Genomic DNA, 21,051 nt, shown 5'->3' with positions numbered 1-21,051 from the left:
TAGAAACAAAGAACTTTCTTCTGAAACTCTTCTGAGGATCTGGTGACCCATGCCAAATCTTTTCAGTCTCCTGAGGGGGAAAAAGTTTTTTTGTGCCCTCTTCACGACTGTCTTGGTGTGTTTGGACCATGATAGTTCGTTGTCTCGACCCGCTCCACTACAGCCCAGTTGATGTTAATGGGGGCCTTTTTGGCCCGCCTTTTCCTGTAGTCCACAATCAGCTCCTTTGTCTTGCTCACATTGAGGGAGAGGTTGTTGTCCTGGCACCACACGGCCAGTTCTCTGACCTCCTCCCTATAGGCTGTCTCATAGTTGTTGGTGATCAGGCCTACCACAGTTGTGTTGTCCGCAAACTTAATGATGGTGTTGGAGTCGTGCCTGGCCACGCAGTCGTGGGTGAACAGGGAGTACAGGAGGGGACTAAGTACACACCCCTGAGGGGCCCCAGTGTTGAGGATCAGTGTGGCAGACGAGTTGTTTCCTTCCCTTACCACCTGGGGGCGGCCAGTCAGGAAGTCCAGGATCCAGTTGCAGAGGGAGGTGTTTAGTCCCAGGGTCCTTAGCTTAGTGATGAGCTTCGTGGGCACTATGGTGTTGAACGCTGAGCTGTAGTCAATGAACAGCATTCTCACATAGGTGTTCCTTTTGTCCAGGTGGGAAAGGGCAGTGTGGTGTGCGATTGAGATTGCATCATCTGTGGATCTGTTGGGGTGGTATGCGAATTGGAGTGGGTCTAGGGTATCCAGGAGGATGCTGTTGATGTGAGCCATGACCAGCCTTTTACAGCACTTCATGGCTCCCGATGTGAGTGCTAAATGACGGTAATCATTTAGACAGGTTACCTTCGCTTCCTTGGGCACAAGTACTATGGTGGTCTGCTTGAAACATGTAGATATTACAGACTCAGTCAGGGAGAGGTTGAAAATCTCAGTGAAGACACTTGCTTTGAGTACACGTCCTGCTAATCCACCTGGCCCCGCGGCTTTGTGAATGTTGACCTGTATAAAGGTCTTGCTCACATCAGCTACCGAGAGCGTTATCACACAGTCATCCAGAACAGCTGATGCTCTCGTGCATGCTTCAGTTTTGCTGGCCTCAAAGCAAGCATAAAAGGCATTTAGCTTGTCTGCTAGGCTCGCGTCACTGGGCATCTCGCGTCTGGGGTTCCCTTTGTAGTCCGTAATAGTTTGCAAGCCCTGCCACAGCCGACGAGCGTCAGAGCCGGTGTAGTAGGATTCAATCTTAATCCTGTATTGACACTTTGCTTGTTTGATGGTTCGTCTGAGGGCATAGCGGGATTTCTTATAAGCGTCCGGATTAGTGTCCCGCTCCTTGAAAGCAGCAGCTCTAGCTTTTAGCTCAATGCGGATGTTGCCTCTAATCCATGACTTCTGGTTGGGATATGTTGGTACGGTCACTGTGGGGACGACGTCATCGATGCACTTATTGATGAAGCCAATGACTGAGGTGGTTTACTCAATGCCATTGGATGAATCCCGGAACATATTCCAGTCTGTGCTAGCAAAACAGTCCTGTAGCGTAGCATACGCGTCATCTGACCACTTCCTTATTGAGCGAGTCACTGGTACTTCCTGCTTTAGTTTTGTTTGTAAGCAGGAATCAGTAGGACATAATTATGGTCAGATTTGCCAAATGGAGGGCGGGGGAGAGCTTTGTATGCATCTCTGTGTATGGAGTAATGGTGGTCTAGAGTTTTTTTTCCTCTGGTTGCACATGTGCCTACTGGTAAAATGTGGTAAAACTGATTTAAGTTTCCCTGCATTAAAGTCCCTGGCCATTAGGAGCACCACTTCTGGGTGAGTATTTTCTTGTTTGCTTATGGCCTTATAGAGTTGGTTGAGTGCGGTCTTAGTGCCAGCATCTTGACAAAAAGACACACAACCCCACCCCTCGTCTTACCAGGTGTAGCTTCTCTGTTCTGCCGGTGCATGGAAAATCCCGCCAGCTCTATATTATCCGTGTCGTCGTTCAGCCACGACTTGGTGAAACATAAGATATTACAGTTCTTAATGTCCCGTTGGTAGGATAATCGTAAGTCATACATTTTATTTTCCAATGATTTCATGTTAGCAAGTAGAATGGATGGCAGTGAGAGTTTACTCGCTCGCCACAGATTCTCAGAAAACAGCCCGATCTGCGTCCTCTTTTCATCCGTATTTTCTTTGGGCAAGTTCTCGGAAGAGCAGTATATCCTTCTTGTTGGACTCGTTAAAGGAAAAAGCTTCTTCCACTTTCTGGTGAGTAATCGCTGTTCTGATGTCCAGAAGTTATTTTCGGTAGCAGAAACATTATGTACAAAATAAGTACAAAAATAAGTTGCAAAAAAAATAAAGAGCACAATTGGTTAGGAGCATATAAAACGTCAGCCATCCTCTTCGGTGCCATCTTAACAGAGTCTCCTTTACACACCCCTGGTGTTGGTTCACTAACATGTTAAATTAACACTTAGTTAAATTAACACACTTTTAGAGTTGATGCTGTTAAACTTTCTCAGTGTTATGGTATTTTTTTGCTAGTGAATGTGTTTGAATTAAAAGTAAACCCTTTATGACCATATATTATACATTTCATAAGGCCTTTAGTTATGGCCTAGTTATCCTCAACATTGTGGTCTGAAAATCCTGGCTCACGTGCCACATCAGACATGCAAGTCACAATACACTGGTTTGTGAAGTGATTAGTCATTCCTATCAAAATCCAGCCAGAGGGAGGATATTCAACAATTGGAATATTTTATCACCCACGACCTGCATTCAAAATGGCTGCTATGGTGAAGGACTTGACAAACAAGACTACCCAACCCATCTAAACTGGAACAACCATCTCGGTAACAATAAGTCCAACCCCTACAAATTGTATTTCCAAAAGATTGGAAAACAGCTGCGGTCATCCTCCTCTTCAAAGGGTGGGATACTCTTGACCCAAACTGCTACAGACCTATATCTATCCTACCCTGCCTTTCTAAGGTCTTCGAAAGCCAAGTTAACAAACAGATCACCGACCATTTCGAATCCCACCGTACCTTCTCCGCTATGCAATCTGGTTTCAGAGCTGGTCATGGGTGCACCTCAGCCACGCTCAAGGTCCTAAACGATATCTTAACCGCCATCGATAAGAGACAGTACTGTGCAGCCGTATTCATTGACCTGGCCAAGGCTTTCGACTCTGTCAATCACCACATCCTCATCGGCAGACTCAACAGCCTTGGTTTCTCAAATGATTGCCTCGACTGGTTCACCAACTACTTCTCCGACAGAGTTCAGTGGGTCAAATCTGAGGGCCTGTTGTCTGGGCCTCTGGCAGTCTCTATGGGGGTGCCACAGGGTTCAATTCTTGGGCCGACTCTCTTCTCTGTATACATCAATGATGTCGCTCTTGCTGCTGGTGAGTCTCTGATCCACCTCTACGCAGACGACACCATTCTGTATACTTCTGGTCCATCTTTGGACACTGTGTTAACAACCCTCCAGACGAGCTTCAATGCCATACAACTCTCCTTCCGTGGCCTCCAACTGCTCTTAAATACAAGTAAAGCTAAATGCATGCTCTTCAACCGATCGCTGCCTGCACCTGCCCGCCCGTCCAGCATCACTACTCTGGACGGTTCTGACTTAGAATATGTGGACAACTACAAATACCTGGGTGTCTGGTTAGACTGTAAACTCTCTTACCGATCCTCGACTTTGGCGATGTCATTTACAAAATAGCCTCCAACACCCTACTCAACAAATTGGATGCAGTCTATCACAGTGCCATCTGTTTTGTCACCAGAGCCCCATATACTACCCACTACTGCGACCTGTACGCTCTCGTTGGCTGGCCCTCGCTTCATACTCGTCGCCAAACCCACTGGCTCCAGGTCATCTACAAGACCCTGCTAGGTAAAGTCCCGCCTTATCTCTGCTTGCTGGTCACCATAGCTGCACCCACCCGTAGCAGGCGCTCCAGCAGGTATATCTCACTTGTCACCCCCAAAGCCAATTCCTCCTTTGGCTGCCTCTCATTCCAGTTCTCTGCTGCCAATGACTGGAACGAACTACAAAAATCTCTGAAACTGGAAACACTTATATCCCTCACTAGCTTTAAGCACCAGCTGTCAGAGCAGCTCACAGATCACTGCACCTGTACATAGCCCATCTATAAATAGCTCAAACAACTACCTCTTCCCCTACTGTATTTATTTATTTTGCTCCTTTGCACCCCAGTATTTCTACTTTGCACACTCATCTACTGTCAAATCTACCATTCCAGTGTTTTAATTGCTATATTGTATTTACTTCGCCACCATGGACAATGTATTGCCTTTACCTCCCTTATCTCACCTCATTTGCTCACTTTATATATAGACGTATTTTTCTACTATATTATTGACTGTATGTTTGTTTTACTCCATGTGTAACTCTGTGTTGTTATATGTGTCAAACTGCTTTGCTTTATCTTGGCCGGGGTCGCAGTTGTAAATGAGAACTTGTTCTCAACTTGCCTACCTGGTTAAATAAAGGTGAAATAAAAATAAAATAAATAAAGTATTGTTTAATATCAATTAATAAATCAATGTGCATGAGGAAGCACAGATATTAAAACAAATTGTTATAAGAATCAACCTGCAACAAAGCATGCTGGGAAATATGATAATGAGACCCTCCCATTTGTTTTTCACTAAGATTTTTTTAATTTAACATTTATTTAACTAGGCAAGTCAGTTAAGAACAAATTCTTATTTATAATGACGGCCTAGGAACAGTGGGTAACTGCCTTGTTCAGGGGCAGAACAACAGATTTTGACCTTGCCAGGTCGGGGATTCGATCCACTAGCCTTTCGGTTACTGGCGCTCCAACGCTCTAACCACTAAGCTCGTTAACAGAAATGAACTTAACACAGTCAAGTAATAACACCATGCAGTGTTGATTCCACTGCGATTGAAATAACACTTCATTTATTCACCACATGTGGTGTCAATTTCAATCCCCCCAATTTCAAACCCCACTAGAATCAACACTCAGATATAGCACTCACAACAATGTTTACCACAACACCGAGATTTGAACACTTGCAAATTTGCCGTGCACCCTTTTCCCTATATACTGTTGTGCAGTGCTACTTTGACAATGCACAAAAGGTAGTGGAAAAGTCTAGCGTTATAGGGAAATAGGGTGCCATTTCAGACGCCGCCATAGCTTCATAACATTGATAGAGCAACCCGTCAAACCTGCAGCATCACATACTTGCGAATCTGCATGGCCTCCTCATTGTCCGGTCTGAAGAACTCAAAGCTCTTGTAGCTCTGGACTGCTTCCCTGCGATACTGGCCCAAGTTGAAGACTAGACGATAGATGATAGACAATAGGGGCCGCAGAGCGAAAGACCATCAACTCCAGTCCTCAGTGATGTGCATGGGCACTCAAGCACACCTCAGATCATTGAACTTGGCTAGTGTGTGTAAACTGACCTTTTGTGGGAACCCCTATCCAGTTGAGATAGCGGGTGAGCTTCTTGGATATGTATGTCTTCCCCCTGGCAGGCAGTCCAACCATCACAATCAGAGTTGGGGAGTTGGTGAACTGGGGCACGGAGGCTGGGGAAAAACAAGACAAACACCATAGGAATCTATTGTACATGCCTGGTGGGTAAATAGAGGGGTTATCTATGAACACTTTGACAACGGCACAACTCAATGGTGGGAGTAAACACTACATTCAAGTGTGTGTGTGTGTGTGTGTGTGTGAGCATCAGGGGACAGATAACTAAAATATCAGCTAACCAGGGCACACCCATCAGATCTGCTCCCGAGGGGTGCAGCGGTCTAAGGCACTGCATCTCAGTGCTAGAGGTGTCACTACATACCCTGGTTTGATTCCAGGCTGTATCACAACCGGCCGTGATTGGGAGTCACATAGGGCGGTGCATAATTGGTCCAGCGTCGTCCGGGTTAGGGTTTGGCCATCATTGTAAATAAGAATTTGTTCATAACCGACTTACCTCGTTAAATAAAGGTTAAATAAATAATAAAAAAATACAAGATCTCCCAATGGAATTGTTTGAGTCATCATTGTTACCATGCTATGTCTTACCAGAGGTATACAAATGTGTTCTGCATAATAATCATGGCCCAAGTAATTAGTCAACTCCTTTGAGTGTAGGCCTACCTCACTATACCCTGAGCACCACAGAGTATCCCATGCAGCCAGTCACATGGGTGACAACACCACCCTGAGGACAGTACAGTACCAGCATCTTGTTCAGCATGAGATTATCATAGAAACACAAACACTGGAACAGAAGCATTCAACAGGATATATTAGACCAGTCAATATAGTCATGCTCAAACTGCATATACCCATAAACTCCAGATATAATTTCTCATATCAGAAATTTAATCAGCTCCACTTACTCTAGCGGAGACTTATAGTACAGTAGGCAGTAAGGGGCCGATTCAGACCTAGGAATGTACGCCTTTCCTACGCATGCCTTTCCTAATCACTTTGGTATTCAAACGTACCTTATTCAGTTGAGTAATACAATCTGCAGGTGTGGCTACTTCGCGTGCTCTGAATACATTTCATTTAACAGCTGAAAACTCTCCGCTAGCTAACAGATTTTCTATTTCACTTAGTTTAAATTTTGTCGACATACTCACTAGAATATTTATTGAGAGAACGGGTTCAGAATATTAGGGCTCAATTAAATAAATCCTTCTTAATATATGCATATTTATCTCCGTTTCAGCACCAATTGGTAGATTCAAAAAAATACTCTGATCCTGTAGATGATTTAGGTTTAGGAAAGTATTCATGGATAATAAAAAACAGGTTTGGAGAGACTTTACACACGAAAGAAAGGAAATAGTGGTTTGATTCATTCTGAAATGTGCCACATTCAGTTCTTCAACCCATGGTAATGTTGAAAGATTAGTGTACAATAAAAATAGTAGGTTATACCCTCCTCTACTGCCTGCATTAACCATGGAACGGTGTGATGACAACACCAGGTATTTGTCACGTCCCGACCAATATACGTTGTTATTTTCTATGGTAGAGTGGTCAGGGCGTGTTTTTGTGTTTGTTCTATGTTCTCTATTTCTATGTTGGATTTCTAGTTTGTCTATATCTAGGTTGGGGTTTATTGGGTAGACCTTCAATTGGAGGCAGCTGTTCCTCGTTGCCTCTAATTGGAGGTCATATTTAGTAGGGGTGTTTTTTCCCCTGTTGGTTGTGGGTAGTTGTTTCCTGTTTAGTGTATGTTCACCTGACGGAACTGTTGTCGGTCGTTTTGGTATTAGTGTTTCATTAAAAGTAAATTATGAGCACTTCACAGGCCGCGCCTTGGTCCCCTTTGTACGACCCCCGTTACAGAACTACCCACCATGACTGGATCAAGCGGCGTGCCCGGGCAGAGATGGACACCTGGTCGTATGTGGAGTGGATGGAGAGGAGAAACTGGACTTGGGGACAAGTCATTGCTAGATATCGGAGCCTACCGGGGAAGAACGAGAGGCAGCCCCAAAACATTTTTTGGGGGTGGCACACGGGTAGGTTGGCTGGGCCAGGGGTGAGCCCTGAGCCAACTCCCCGTGCTTATTGTGGTGAGCATGTGACTGCTTCTCGCACTCTCTCTCTCTCTCCGGTATGCCACCATAATCCAGTACATCCTGTTCCTGCTCCCCGCACTAGCCCTGAGGTCCGTGTTACTAGTCTGGCGCCTCCAAAGCCAGCCCCACGCACCAGGCCTCCAGTGTGCCTTCATAGTCCAGTAAGTCCTATGCCTGCTCCTCGCACTCTCCTTTCAGTGCGCAGCCATAACCCGGTACAGCCAGTGCCTGCTGTGAGCACTCGGCCTTCGGCGGTGGTCTGCAGCCCAGAGCCTTCGGCGGTGGTCTGCAACCCAGAGTCTTCGGCGGCGGTTCCCTATCCAAACGGCTTACTCATTAACCAAGCTCTTATCAAGTTGTAAATTACATTGCATGGAGAATGGTGTTATTTCTATCTAAAAAAAAATATACATATTCATTATTTCCTCTCGCAGAAAGGTGGTGGAATTCTTAGGGAATTAAGTCAAGGTCAGAATACAGCATATCTGTAGACACATCTCTGCCACACCTTCATTTCTTAGATCTCCACCCCGAACGAATAGCAGGTGAATAGTATGCTATCCTCATGCTTAAATTCAAGGTCAGAATACACAATGATAACATTTGGTTTCATTTACATACGCTTCACCTGGGTCACAATCGGCCCCTAAGAGGGATGATATACAGTAGAACCAGGATATATAGAATGTGATCCAGGTCCTCCCTGTGTACTCTGTATGAATGACTGCAGCGTCGGCATAAAGTATACAGTGGTGTAAAGTACTTAAGTTGTTTTTTTGGGGGGTATCTGTAATTAAATTTTACTTCCCTGACACCCAAGTAAAAATTGTCCCAGTCGTGCACTTATCAAGAGAACATTCCTGGTCATCCCTACTGCCTCTGATCTGGCGGACTACCTAAACACAAATGCTTCATTTGTAAATTAATGTCTGAGTGTTGGAGTATGCCTCTGGCTATCCGTAAATAAAATGTTAACAAAATGTGTGCTGTCTGGTTTGCATAATATAAGGAATTTGAAATGATTCCTACTTTTACTTTTGATACTTAAGTATATTTTAGCAATTCCATTTACTTTTGATACTTAAGTATATTTAAAACCAAATACTTTTAGACTTTTACTCAAGTAGTATTTTACTGGGTGACTTTCACTTGAGTCATTTTCTATTAAGGTATCTTTACTTTTACCACCACTGACAGTATCCATGCCAATGATGTCATGCAGGTCACAGGACAGTGTTAAAGCAGGACAGCAGAGAGCAGCACTGTAATCCCAAGGCCCACTTATTCCATTGAAAGACAGATGCCTGCCATCAGCGTGATGAAGTTTATTCTCGGGCATGGGGAGGAGAGAAGGAAGCCATAGAATTGATCTATGAGTGTCACAATATGAAACAATCAGTCTTAACTTAGCAACAAGAGCAACATTTGAACACTCATCCACCTGTTGTTTCAGATAACTTTCCCATGGCTCATACTAATGAATTAAGAAGTTGAGAGCAAAGAAGCGAGAGAAAACAGACAGGAGAGAGAAACAGAGAATGAGAGAACTTGACAGAAAGCCAGGCTGAGTGGTTCTTCTCACTTACAGCCTCTCCTGCGATTTAACTTGCAGCCTCCCATCCCCAACCATGGCACCCAGATCTTGAGCAGCGGAGTCTGTGTGAGCTCATTCTTCTCCTGGTCTGTGGTCATGTCGGCGCACTCGGCAAAGCACAGACAGACAGAGTCATGCAACACAGCACAGTCCTCCAAGCCCGGTTCAGCAGAGCGAGCGAGGGAGACAAGAGGAGCAAGACAGAAGCTTGTTTCAATGAATTCTTGCGCAGTCACCTGACTGTTACCAAGGAGAACGAGGGGAAGTGGGAAGGGGAGGACCTCTAGGAGAACGCCCCAAATGGCACCCGATTCTCTATAGTGCACAGTTTTTTGCCAGGACGAAAGTGCCCTGAAGTAGTGCACTATGTAGGGAACATGGTGGATTTTGGGACATAATTTATTGCTCTGTAGTTAACTGTTACTGTATAATGAACTGATCAGAACATTTTATGTCTTGATGCTATCGATCTATTTCACTTGATACATGCTGTATATAAATATCACTTGCGTTTAGAGACAGTGTGGTGCTACTCAATTATGCCACAAGGTGGCAGTTGGAAGTCAGAGTTCACAGCTCCCCTTTGAAACGCTGATCTAGACTAGAGGAATGATCAACTGGCTCTGTTACTGACGTTTCTGTAGCCTGCAGCAGCAAACATATGGTTTTGTACATTTCTCTTGCTATCTTTAGTGCCATGTCACCACATGTGTGATTCCTCCTCTCTATTGGCTGGAGTTTTTAGTTTCCTCTAAAGTAGTACCCTCTGGCCATGTTCCTCACTAACTGCTGAGGAGCAGTGAAACAGCATGGCTAAGGGCTACATCCCAAATGGCAACATATTCCCTACACAGTGCACTACTTGAGAGCCTTATGGGCCATGGTCAAAAGTAGTGTACTGGTATATTTAAGCAATAAGGCCTGAGGTGGTGTGGTATATGGCCAATATACCACGGCTAAGGGCTGTTCTTAGGCGTCACGCAACGCAGATATTGCAAACTGGTTACCAACGTAATTAGTGCAGTAAAAACGATCTGATATAGCACGGCTGTCAGCCAATCAGCATTCAGGGCTCGAACTACCCAGTTTATAATTACATTTAGAAACAGTGTGGTGTTCATTAATTATGCCACAAGGTGGCAGCTGAAAGTCAGTGTTCAAAGATAAACTGGCACTCACTTGTCTGTAGCAGCAAAAGAAACAGACAATATGTTTGCTGCTGTCTTTCAGCTCTGGTGCAATCATTCTCACTCAGAAAATATCTGACTTTGTTGGCAGTAGTTCAACAAGTTACCAAGGTAATAAGGCAACACGCTATCACAGTCTCATGTTAGAATTTGACGTTCATCCATGTTTATCTAATGTCAAATTTCAAACTTGTTCCAAGCGTTAAACTTCAGTGTTTAAGATTAAGTTTAGGCATTAACTCCGAATGGTTAAGGTAAGGGTTAAGGTTTGGGGTTGGCTTAAAACAAAAATTATCAAAAACAACTTTCTATCGCTAGATTCAAACATGCAACCTTTTGAACCAGAGCTAGATGTTTACGCCCATCCACCATCCCCGTCCACAATGCCCTACCAGTATCATGGGTGACCTGCCTGAATAAGGTACTAACCAGATTAAAGAATTAGATAGTTGACAGCTTTATATGAGACATGTGCAGTCCCTGATCTGATCACATTACTACTCATTTTACAAGGATTTTGTTACGCTATACCCGCAGTAACATCTGCTAAATAAGTGTATGCAACCAATAAAATTTGATTTAATTGAATCCAGTGGAATTTTAAAGGGAAGAAGCATCATGGATTAGATCATGTGATAAATAGATCATATATCCTGCCAGCTGTCACGCCCTGACCTTAGAGAGCCGTTTTATTTCTCTATTTGGTTAGGTCAGGGTGTGATGTGGGGTGGGCATTCTATGTTGTCTATTTCTTTGTTTTTGGCCGAGTATGTTCCTAATCAGAGGCAGCTGTCTATCGTTGTCTCTGATTGGGGATTATACTTAGGCAGCCTTTTTCCACCTGTGTTTTGTGGTTAGTTGTTTTCTGTTTCGTATCTGTACAAACATCATGAACACGTTCCACGCTGCGCTTTGATCTCGTTCTGATGACAGCCTAAACACCAGCAGGCAGGGAAAACTGTTTGAAATGACTTCATTACAACAAGATTACAACCAGTTGTAAACTGACATTTTCAACCAGCTTTGCCTACATCCTCTGGCTGCTTATATATACACAGTGTCTTACACCTGACAGTTTAGTAGTCTTACATTCAGTGGCAACATTATTTGGACCATTTCCACTGTGGGGTTTGCTGTAACAATTGTGACTTACAACTTATCAAGGCTGAAATGGGCATAAAAACAGGATACTTTTGAATAAAACGATGTGGTCAAATTCTAACAGAGACAGACAGACAATTAGTTTGTAAATTAGTCTGACAGCATCTTGGCCTGTGCCAGTACTCCCAAACAGGTAATGCCAAATCAAATAAAATAACATTTTATTGGTCACATGCACATGGTTAGCAGATGTTATTGCGGGTGTAGTGAAATGCTTTTGCCTCTAGTTCTGACATTGCAGCAATATCCAACAAGTAATCTAACAATGCCACAACAACTACCTAATCCACACAAATCTATGTAAAAGGAATGGAATAAGAATATATACCTATAAATATATGGATGAGCAATGGCCGAGCAGCATAGGCAAGATGCAAAAGATGGTATAAAATACATTATATAAATATGTGATGAGTAATGCAAGATATGTAGACATTATTAAAGTGACTAGTGATCAATTTATTAAAGTGCCCAATGATTTCAAGTCTGTATGTAGGCAGCAGCCTCACTGTGTTAGTGATTGCTGTTTAACAGTCTGATGGCCTTGAGATAGAAGCTATTTTTCAGTCTCTCGGTCCCAGCTTTGATGCACCTGTACTGACCTCGCCTTCTGGAGGATAGCGGGGTGAACAGGCAGTGGCTCGGGTGGTTGTTGTCCTTGATTAACTTTTTGTTTTGGCCTTCCTGCGACATCAGGTACTGTAGGTGTCCTGGAGGGCAGGTAGTTTGCCCCCGGTGATGCGTTGTGCAGACCGCACCACCCTCTGGAGAACCCTGTGGTTATGGGTGGTGTAGTTTCCGTACCAGGCGGTGATGATTCCTGATAGGATGCTCTCAATTGTGCATCTGTAAATGTTTGTGAGGGTCTTAGGTGACAAGCCAAATTTCTTCAGCCTCCTGAGGTTGAAGAGGTGCTGTTGCACCTTCTTCACCACGCTGTCTGTGTGGGTGGAACATTTCAGTTTGTCCATGATGTGTACGCCGAGGAACTTAAAACTTTCCACCTTCTCCACTGCGGTCCCATTGATGTGGATAGTGTGGTGCTCCCTCTGGTGTTTCCTGAAGTCCACGATCATCTCCTTTGTTTTGGCGTTGAGTGAGAGGTTGTTTTCCTGACACCACACTCCGCGTGCTTCACCTCCTCCCTGTAGGCCGTCTTGTCGTTGTTGGTAATCAAGCCTACTTCTGTTGTGTCGTCTGCAAACTTGATGATTGAATTGGAGGCGTGCATGGCCACGTAGTCATGGGTGAACAGGGAGTACAGGAAGGGGCTGAGTACGCACCCTTGTGGGGCCCCAGTGTTGAGGATCAGCGAAGTGGAATTTCCTACCTTCACCACCTAGGGGCGGCCCGCCCGGAAGTCCAGGACCGAATTGCATAGGGCGGGGTTGAGACCCATGGCCTCAAGCTTAATGATGAGCTTGGAGGGTACTATGGTTGAATGCTGAGCTGTAATCAATGAACAGCATTCTTACATAGGTATTCCTCTTGTCCAGATGGGATAGGGCAGTGTGCAGTGGGATGGCGATTACATGGTCTGTGGACCTATTGGGGCGGTACGCAAATATAAGTGGGTCTAGGGTGACAGGTAAGTTGGAGGTGATATGATCCTTGACTAGTCTCTCAAAGCACTTCATGATGACAGAAGTGAGTGCTACGGGGTGATAGTCATTTAGTTAAGTTACCTTCTTGGATGCAGGAACAATGGTGGCCATCTTGAAGCATTTGGGAACAGCAGACTGGGATAGGGAGAGATTGACTATGTCCGTAAACACGCCAGCTGGTCTGCGCATGCTCTGAAGACGCGGCTAGGGATGCCATCTGGGCGAGGGTCGGCCACGGAGAAGGAGAGCCCACAGTCTTTGGTAACGGGCCGCGTCGGTTGCACTGTATTATCCTCAAAGTGGGCAAAGAGGGTGTTTAGTTAATGTGGAAGCAAGACGTCGGTATCCGTGACGTGGCTGGTTTTCTTTTTGTAGTCTGTGATTGTCTGTAGACCCTGCCATATACGTCTCATGTCTGAGCCATTGAATTGCGACTCCACTTTGTCTCTATACTGACATTTCGCTTATTTGATTGCCTTGTGGAGGGAATAACTACACTGTTTGTATTCGGCCATATTCCCAGTCAACTTTCCATGGTTAAATGTAGTGGTTTGCGCTTTCAGTTTTGCGCAAATCCACGGTTTCTGGTTATGGTAGGTTTTAATAGTCACAGTGGGTACAACATCTCCTATCCACTTCCTTATAAACTCACTCACCGAATCAGCGTATACATCAATATTATTCTCTGAAGCTACCCGGAACATGTCCTAGTCCACGTGATCAAAACAGTCTTGAAGCGTGGATTCCGATTGGTCAGACCAGTGTTGAATAGTTCTTGTCACGGGTACATCCTGTTTGAGTTTCTGCCTATAGGAAGGGAGGAGCAAAATGGAGTGGTGGTCAGATTTGCCGAAGGGAGGGCGGAGGTAGGGCCTTGTATGCATTGCGGAAGTTAGAGTAGCAGCGATCCGGAGTTTTGCCAGCGTGAGTGCTGCAATCAATATACTGATAGAATTTAGGTAGCCTTGTTCTCAAATTTGCTTTGTTAAAATCCCCAGCTACAATAAATGCAGCCTCAGGATATATGGTTTCCAGTTTGCATAAATTCCAGTGAAGTTCCTTGAGGGCCGTCGTGGTATCGGCTTGAGGGGGGATATACACAGCTGTGACAACAATAACGAGAATTCCCTTGGGAGATAATACGGTCAGCATTTGATTGTGAGGAATTCTAGGTCAGGTGAACAAAAGGACTTGAGTTCCTGTATGTTGTTACAATTACACCATGAGTCGTTAATCATGAAACATACATCCCCGCCCTTCTTCTTCCCAGAGAGATGTTTATTCCTGTCGGCGTGACGCACAAAGAATCCCAGTGGCTGTATCGACTCTGACAGCATATCCTGAGAGAGCTATGTTTCTGTGAAACAGAGTATGTTGCAATCCCTAATGTCTCTCTGGAAAGCAACCCTTGCCCTAATTTCGTCTACCTTGTTATCTAGAGACTGGAAATTAGCGAGTAATATACTCGGAATCGGTGTGTGGTGTGCACACCTCCGAAATCTGACCAGAAGGCCGCTCTGTCTACCTCTTCTGCAACAATGTTGTTTTGGGTCAGCCTCTGGAATCAGTGCCCGTAACACAGCTGGACGTTCTTGTATCTTTAGTGTCAGACCTCATACCAACTGTTACCGATTTACCTAATCGGCTACATTCTGGGCAAATAGAATTGTATGCCTATTGTCAGTTGGTATGTTAAAAAGGTTATGTAGCAAACGTAATATTCTGCAGTAGCCTACAGACAGTGTTTATGCTTTTCAGTAATGATCACAGTGTCTAGATCTGTTTTTGTTAGTAGAGCCCAAGGAGAGAGAGGAACATGCTATCCTTGCCGACTGAGAGTTTGGCCTATTAGGAATTTAGTCTGGCCTCCCTGCTCCAAATAGTGTGACAGGGATAGACAGAACTGTAGCAGCTGAGCAATGAGCTATGATTGGGCAGCAGCTGTAAACCACAGCTAACTGCAAGTGTGTTCCTGAAAACAGTTCCTGAAAAACTCTCTCTCTCTCTCTCTCTCTCTCTCTCTCTCTCTCTCTGTGCTGTCTTAGTAAGCCTTTCACAACACACTGTTCTGAAGGACCACTATTGAAAAGTTTATCTTCGAGTGGAGAGAGAGAGTGGAGAGAAGAGAGGAGGAGGGAGCCATACGGGTGAGATTGAGAAAGAATGCATAAGTATCCATCATGATGTTTTAATGCTCTTCAACTCTTTGATATTTACCAGAGCTGACTTCACTAAGTCCTGTGTATAATTTTGCCAGTGCATTTTGCCAGTGCTGGAGTTTCAGAGGCTGACAGAAACAATCCTAGCCTGGGGCAGCAGGTAGCCTAGTGGTTAGAGCGTCGGGCCAGTAACTGAAATGTTGCTGGATTGAATCCCAGAGCTGACAAGGTAAAAATCTGTCGTTCTGCCCCTGAACAAGGCAGTTAACCCACTGTTCCCCAGTAGGCCGCCATTGTAAATAAGAATTTGTTCTTAACTAGCTTACCTAGCTAAAAAAAAGAGAACCCAAGATTAGAGCCATAGAGAGGAACCATCATTTTCACACATTGGACAGACACTGTGGCACAGAGAAAAGTGTAGAAACACACCGGTCCATGTGAATAGAGGAAAAACATGTCTGTATAATGTTGCATGTGCATATCTCTATCCCAATGAGAAAAACTGGTTGCAATGACATCCAAGCAACCTGGTTTCTGGTTGTAATGGCATTACAGCCAGCCTGCTGGGATATGACTTAACATACGTCCCTGGTGTATGTGCTCTAATATTTGCAAATATGTGTGTGTGTTTCTGTGTGCAAAGTGTGCGTGTGTGTTTGTGTGCACAGACACGTGTTCATCCCAGGTCTCTTGTGTTCATCCCAGGTCTCTAAAGAGGAGACAGGCAGGTGTCAATATCTCCTCCGTGGCGTCCAGACCTGACCATTCATCACGTCCCCCCGTCCCCCTCTCCCTGGCCCAGAGGCAGCCTGCCTCATGCTCTGGATTCAGAGCTGGTACCCACAGCGGAAAAGTCTCACTGGGGCAGCTTCCTACTGAGGCAACATGGGGTCACAACCCTCTGTTCCCATCTTGCGCCTCACATTTCTGTGTCACATACTGAGTTGTCATCATAGCCTTTGGATATTGCTAGAAGGGGTTCCGACTTGCATGAATCTCACATCTATTCAGTCCTGAATGATATTCTGCTGCTGTGTTGCTCTCCCTTCTCGCATGTGTTGCCCATGACAGACTGCAGGCTGAGCTGCTTGGTGTAGGACTGATCTCTCGGTCTCTCTCTCTCTCTCTCTCTCTCTCTCTCTCTCGCTCTCTCGCTCTCTCGCTCTCTCGAAGGAACTGTAAACAGCATACAAAATGTTTACTTGGAACATAATCTGCTGGTTGAGGTTCCATTCCATATGGCACGAGGTATGAGGATGGCAAGAGGGTTGATTACATTTTGCAGTTGGTTGAGCATGACAGACTGTCCCGTCCCAGAACAGGCCCCAATGATCTGATCAGGTTCCATACGAGGAAGCATCAACATGTCAAGCATGTTTCCAGTGAGCTTGAAGGGTCCTGGTTGGGCAACTGGCCAAGTGCTGCTGACTAGCTTCATTCATTCACAGCTAGTCTACTAGCATACTGTACCGGTCCCGGACCATGTTAAGCATACTGTATGTCAACAGAGCAAAGGACCAAAACCAATACTACTGGGATCGTTCAATGAAATTAGTGCCTTTTGCATCCCTTTGATATTTTGAGTAGAAGTTGTGCACCAATATTGCATTTTAAAAGCCTGTTATACTAAATCAAGTTCCTTTTAATATAGACCACATGGAGAATTCAATCAGCCAGCTTTTTAATATGAATCTTGACTTGCCAAAATTCCGCAACCCTCTGTGACTTCTCGGAAAATTCTTAACCCATTTAACCCCAGAATTTCTCCAAGTTTTCACCATCATTGTAAAGCCCTAGTTATTTTGTTGCTTTGCCAAAGTCATTTCTGAAGATAATTATTTGATATGATTTGTGATTCATTTATGTCTGTCCCTCATTTTAAGGTAAATCCTGTTACATGAACTGAACTCACATTTTAATATGGCGAAACTATTCCTTTTTAAATATGTTTTTCAAAAGGAACATTGAACATCTAATAGTCAAGTCAGAGTGTAAAAGCAGGTGAGCTGGTTCTACTCTTTTTGGCCATTTTGTGTTGTGGTGGAAAACTGAGCGGGCCGAGCATAACACATCAACCCTGTTACCCATACTGTACACACAGGCTAGAAATGTTTTAATAATTACATTTTATATGTGTGAAGCTTGCATTTAATTGCCACTTCCTGTTGCACACAACAAACTTCCATTCCCCCTGTCAAAAGGGGATTCGTGGCTTATATAAGATGAAATCGTCAACCCTGTTACAGTCAACCTTGTTACTTTATTTGGCACTTAATAACCACCGGGCACACCAAGTCATTTCAATGTGGAAATTTGGGTAATATTTGGTTGAGACGTTGATCAATGAGATTTCAACTGTTATTCACCCACTCAAAATACAGACAGAAATTTGTTGAATTCCCAAATGTGTTATCACAGCGCTTTCAACCATTTAAAAGCACAACAAAGTTCAAATGTGAATACAACGTCAGATATTTTGTATTTACTGTATTTAACAACAGGGTTACTGTGTTTCATCTAATAGCAGAACCAAATGACCTGGAATGCAGTTGAGATTACATTAAAAATACATGGTGCAAGTGATCAATGCTGTTCAAGCTTCTGGAAGATTATCATAGCAATTGTGAAGATCTCCGCAGACCTGTGACCTTTGCATGCTATCTTGAACATGCACGCTTTCTATGATTACATAAGTAGTTACAGTAGGCTAACCCCAATGTGACTTAGCCTAATAAATAATTTAAGTTGGATTCACTTCTCCATCGCAACCAAAAATCTAAGTTAAAGAATATGAGTAAATCAAATCAAACTTTATTTAAAGTGCGTTTAAAGTTTGATTTTATTTAATTTAGTCCTATTCTTTAGCAAAAAAAAATGGTTGCGATGGAGAAGTGAATCCAACATCAATTATTAATTTGTAGACAAACGGGAATTAAAGCCAGACTAAGTCAGCGACACAGATGGAAGTATCCAAGCAGAAGATCTCCTTCAAATGTTGATATTTGGTTGCGTTGACAACCAAACACAATTCAATATCCAGTTTGTCTACAAATTAATAATCAATATGTTGGATTCAGGTCTCCATCTCAACCAAAAAGTGTAAGTTAAAGAATAGGACTAAATCTATTCCACCTTTAAATGCACTTTAAATAAAGTTTGGTTTGATTTAGTACTATTCTTTAACTTTTTTGGTTGAAATGAAGACGTGAATCCAACATATTAATGATTAACTTGAAGATTACATTTTTGTTCAACTATTTTTAGTTGAACCGTGGGTTGAATTGAAACCCAACAGCTGTTGATGACTTTACAAATGCTATATAGGCCTAAATAGTATTATTGATGATATATGACTTAGAAAGTATGGTTACATGTATTAGCTCTTTTAAATCTGCCCTTTGGAATGACTTCCATAGCAACAGTGAATATGTTTAGTTATTAAGAGATCTGTCAATAAGGATTCTCACAATAGCACATTGATAGTAGTCAGTGACAAATATAAAAGCTAAGCAGGGCTGTTTTTATCTGATAGTGGATATAACGTTGAAGCTCTGACGTTGTTTCAAAGGTAAAAATTAAACATATTTTATAGGTTTGTTTATGTTGACAATTGGTTACAATGATGACAGTAACCTAAACCCGTGTTTTTTAAATTTTTATTTAAACTCTTGAGACGTGTTTTTTATTAAGTTAAACGTGCTCTTTATGGCAGAATGCTAAAGTCAGGTGGAATCAAGTTACACTTCTCAAATGGCACCGAATTGGTGGAACAACCCTTCTACAGTATAAGGAAATAGAGGGAAACAACAGAAGATAGAGTTAGCAGAGGGACAGACCTTCCCAAGTCCTTTCCCATTCTTTTTAAATTCAGGCAGCTCAACTTGAAACCCAGAGAACACGTTGTCCTGTCTGTTGTCCTCCTGTATATTGTACTGTCTGTTGTCCTCCTGTATATTGTACTGTCTGCATCACAGGGTGCACCAAGTCTATTTTTACTCGCATGTACTTCTGTGCTGCTGCACTCAGTCCCCTGAACAACATGTGCTCATAACAACATGTGCATAGAAAGCACTAAACCAGCAGAGTAAAGTTGGACTTTACTATACTATCTCAGAGCTTACTACTCCTCTCTCTCAAAAGAGATATTGCTTGTTTTTCAATGATTGGTCTCACCTGCACTGTCACAGCGGCGCCTCATCATGTATTCCATATTGGGCAGTTCCATCCCTGCCAATATTCTCAGTGTGTCTAAGAGCAGAGTGCACGGTCTGAAGAAGACTAGTGGATGGCTATGGAGCTGCTGCCAGATGCTCTTATCAATGTATCCAAACCTCTCTGCCAAAGCCTTTTCTCCCCCTTCACCCCTCCTCCCTCTTTCTACGACACATGGACATATGATAGTGGCACTGGGCTTGTCCTTTAATGTTTTCCAAGCCTCGGGTTCACAGTTCACAACCTACAAACACAGACACATACACACACACACACACACACACACACACACACACACACACACACACACACACACACACACACACACACACACACACACACACACACACACACACACACACACACACACACACACACACACACAGAGCCAGGAGAGTGAGCTCATAACAGGAGCAAAGGTCACCAAGGGGGTTTTAACCTTTTCAACTCTGTCGCCCCATTTATCATTCTGACCTGAGTTGAAATAATATTTGAAATCTTTTAAATACTATTAGTGTTTGCTTCAGCCTGCCTGTAGTGCCAGGTGGGAGGGGTTTACAGTTCTGTGACTCTTCTTTTGGTTCCATTGCACCAGGCAAGCTCAATCAAGCCCAGCTAGCTGACATATGGAATTGTTTTAAGATGGTCATACTATGGATCATTTAGCTATTTAGGTTAAAAAAAAATTACTCAGGAAAATATATATACAGTGCATTTGGAAATTATTCAGACCCCTTCTCTTTTTCCACATGTTGTTACATTACAGCCTTATTCTAAAATGAATTAAATTATAACATGTCCTCATCAATCTACACATAATACCACATAATGACAAAAGTGAAAACAGGTTTTTAGAATTTTTGTTCAAATCTAAATTTAAAAAAATATATACCTGTATGTCTTATTTACAGTACATAAGCATTCAGACCCTTTGCTATGAGACTCCAAATTGAGCTCAGGTGCAATCTGTTTCCATTGATCATCTTTGAGATGTTTCTACAACTTGATTGGAGTCCACCGGTGGTAAATTCAATTGATTGAACATGATTTGGAAAGGCACACATCTGTCTATATAAGGTCCCACAGTTGACAGTGCATGTCAGAGCAAAAACCAAGCCATGAGGTCGAAGGAATTGCCCGTAGAGCTCCAAGACAGGCTTGTGTAGAGGCACAGATCTGGGGAAGGGTACCAAAACATTTCTGCAGCATTGAAGCTACCCAAGAACACAGTGGCCTCCATCATGGAAGAAGTTTGGAACCACCAAGACTCTTCCTAGAGCTGGCTGCCCGTCCAAATTGAGCAATCGGGGGAGAAGCGCCTTGGTCAGGGAGGTGACCAAGAACCCGATGGTCACTCTCACAGAGCTCCAGAGTTCCTCTGTGGAGACGGGAGAACTTTCCAAAAGGACAACCATCTTTGCAGCACTCCACCAATCAGGACTTTATGATAGAGTGGCCAGACAGAAGCCACTCCTCAGTAAAAGGCACATGACAGCCCGCTTGGAGTTTGCCAAAAGGCACCTA

The 21,051-nt window shown here is 43.6% G+C and overlaps 1 protein-coding gene across 2 annotated transcripts in view; it reads right to left on the bottom strand.

The window, feature by feature from the left end:
- Positions 1–19,664, bottom strand: part of LOC115167925 (6-phosphofructo-2-kinase/fructose-2,6-bisphosphatase) — a 28,044-nt gene extending 8,380 nt beyond the window's left edge. Inside the window, exons 1-3 of one of the 2 annotated variants that reach the window (XM_029722671.1) lie at positions 19,489–19,664; positions 5,472–5,597; positions 5,248–5,344 (exon numbers count right to left, since the gene is read on the bottom strand). In XM_029722671.1, the coding sequence (XP_029578531.1) occupies positions 5,248–5,344; positions 5,472–5,597; positions 19,489–19,540 (275 nt within the window). In that variant the 5' untranslated portion in view covers positions 19,541–19,664. Of the gene's footprint in view, positions 1–5,247; positions 5,345–5,471; positions 5,598–9,196; positions 9,449–19,488 lie in introns of those variants that run through there. The other variant, XM_029722670.1, reaches the window with a different exon arrangement.
- Positions 19,665–21,051: the final 1,387 nt, after the last annotated feature.

The sequence above is a fragment of the Salmo trutta genome, chromosome 30 (genome assembly GCF_901001165.1).
Source record: "Salmo trutta chromosome 30, fSalTru1.1, whole genome shotgun sequence".
In the NCBI taxonomy this organism is placed as follows: Eukaryota; Metazoa; Chordata; class Actinopteri; order Salmoniformes; family Salmonidae; genus Salmo; species Salmo trutta.
This window is presented reverse-complemented; position numbering and strand designations above follow the sequence as displayed.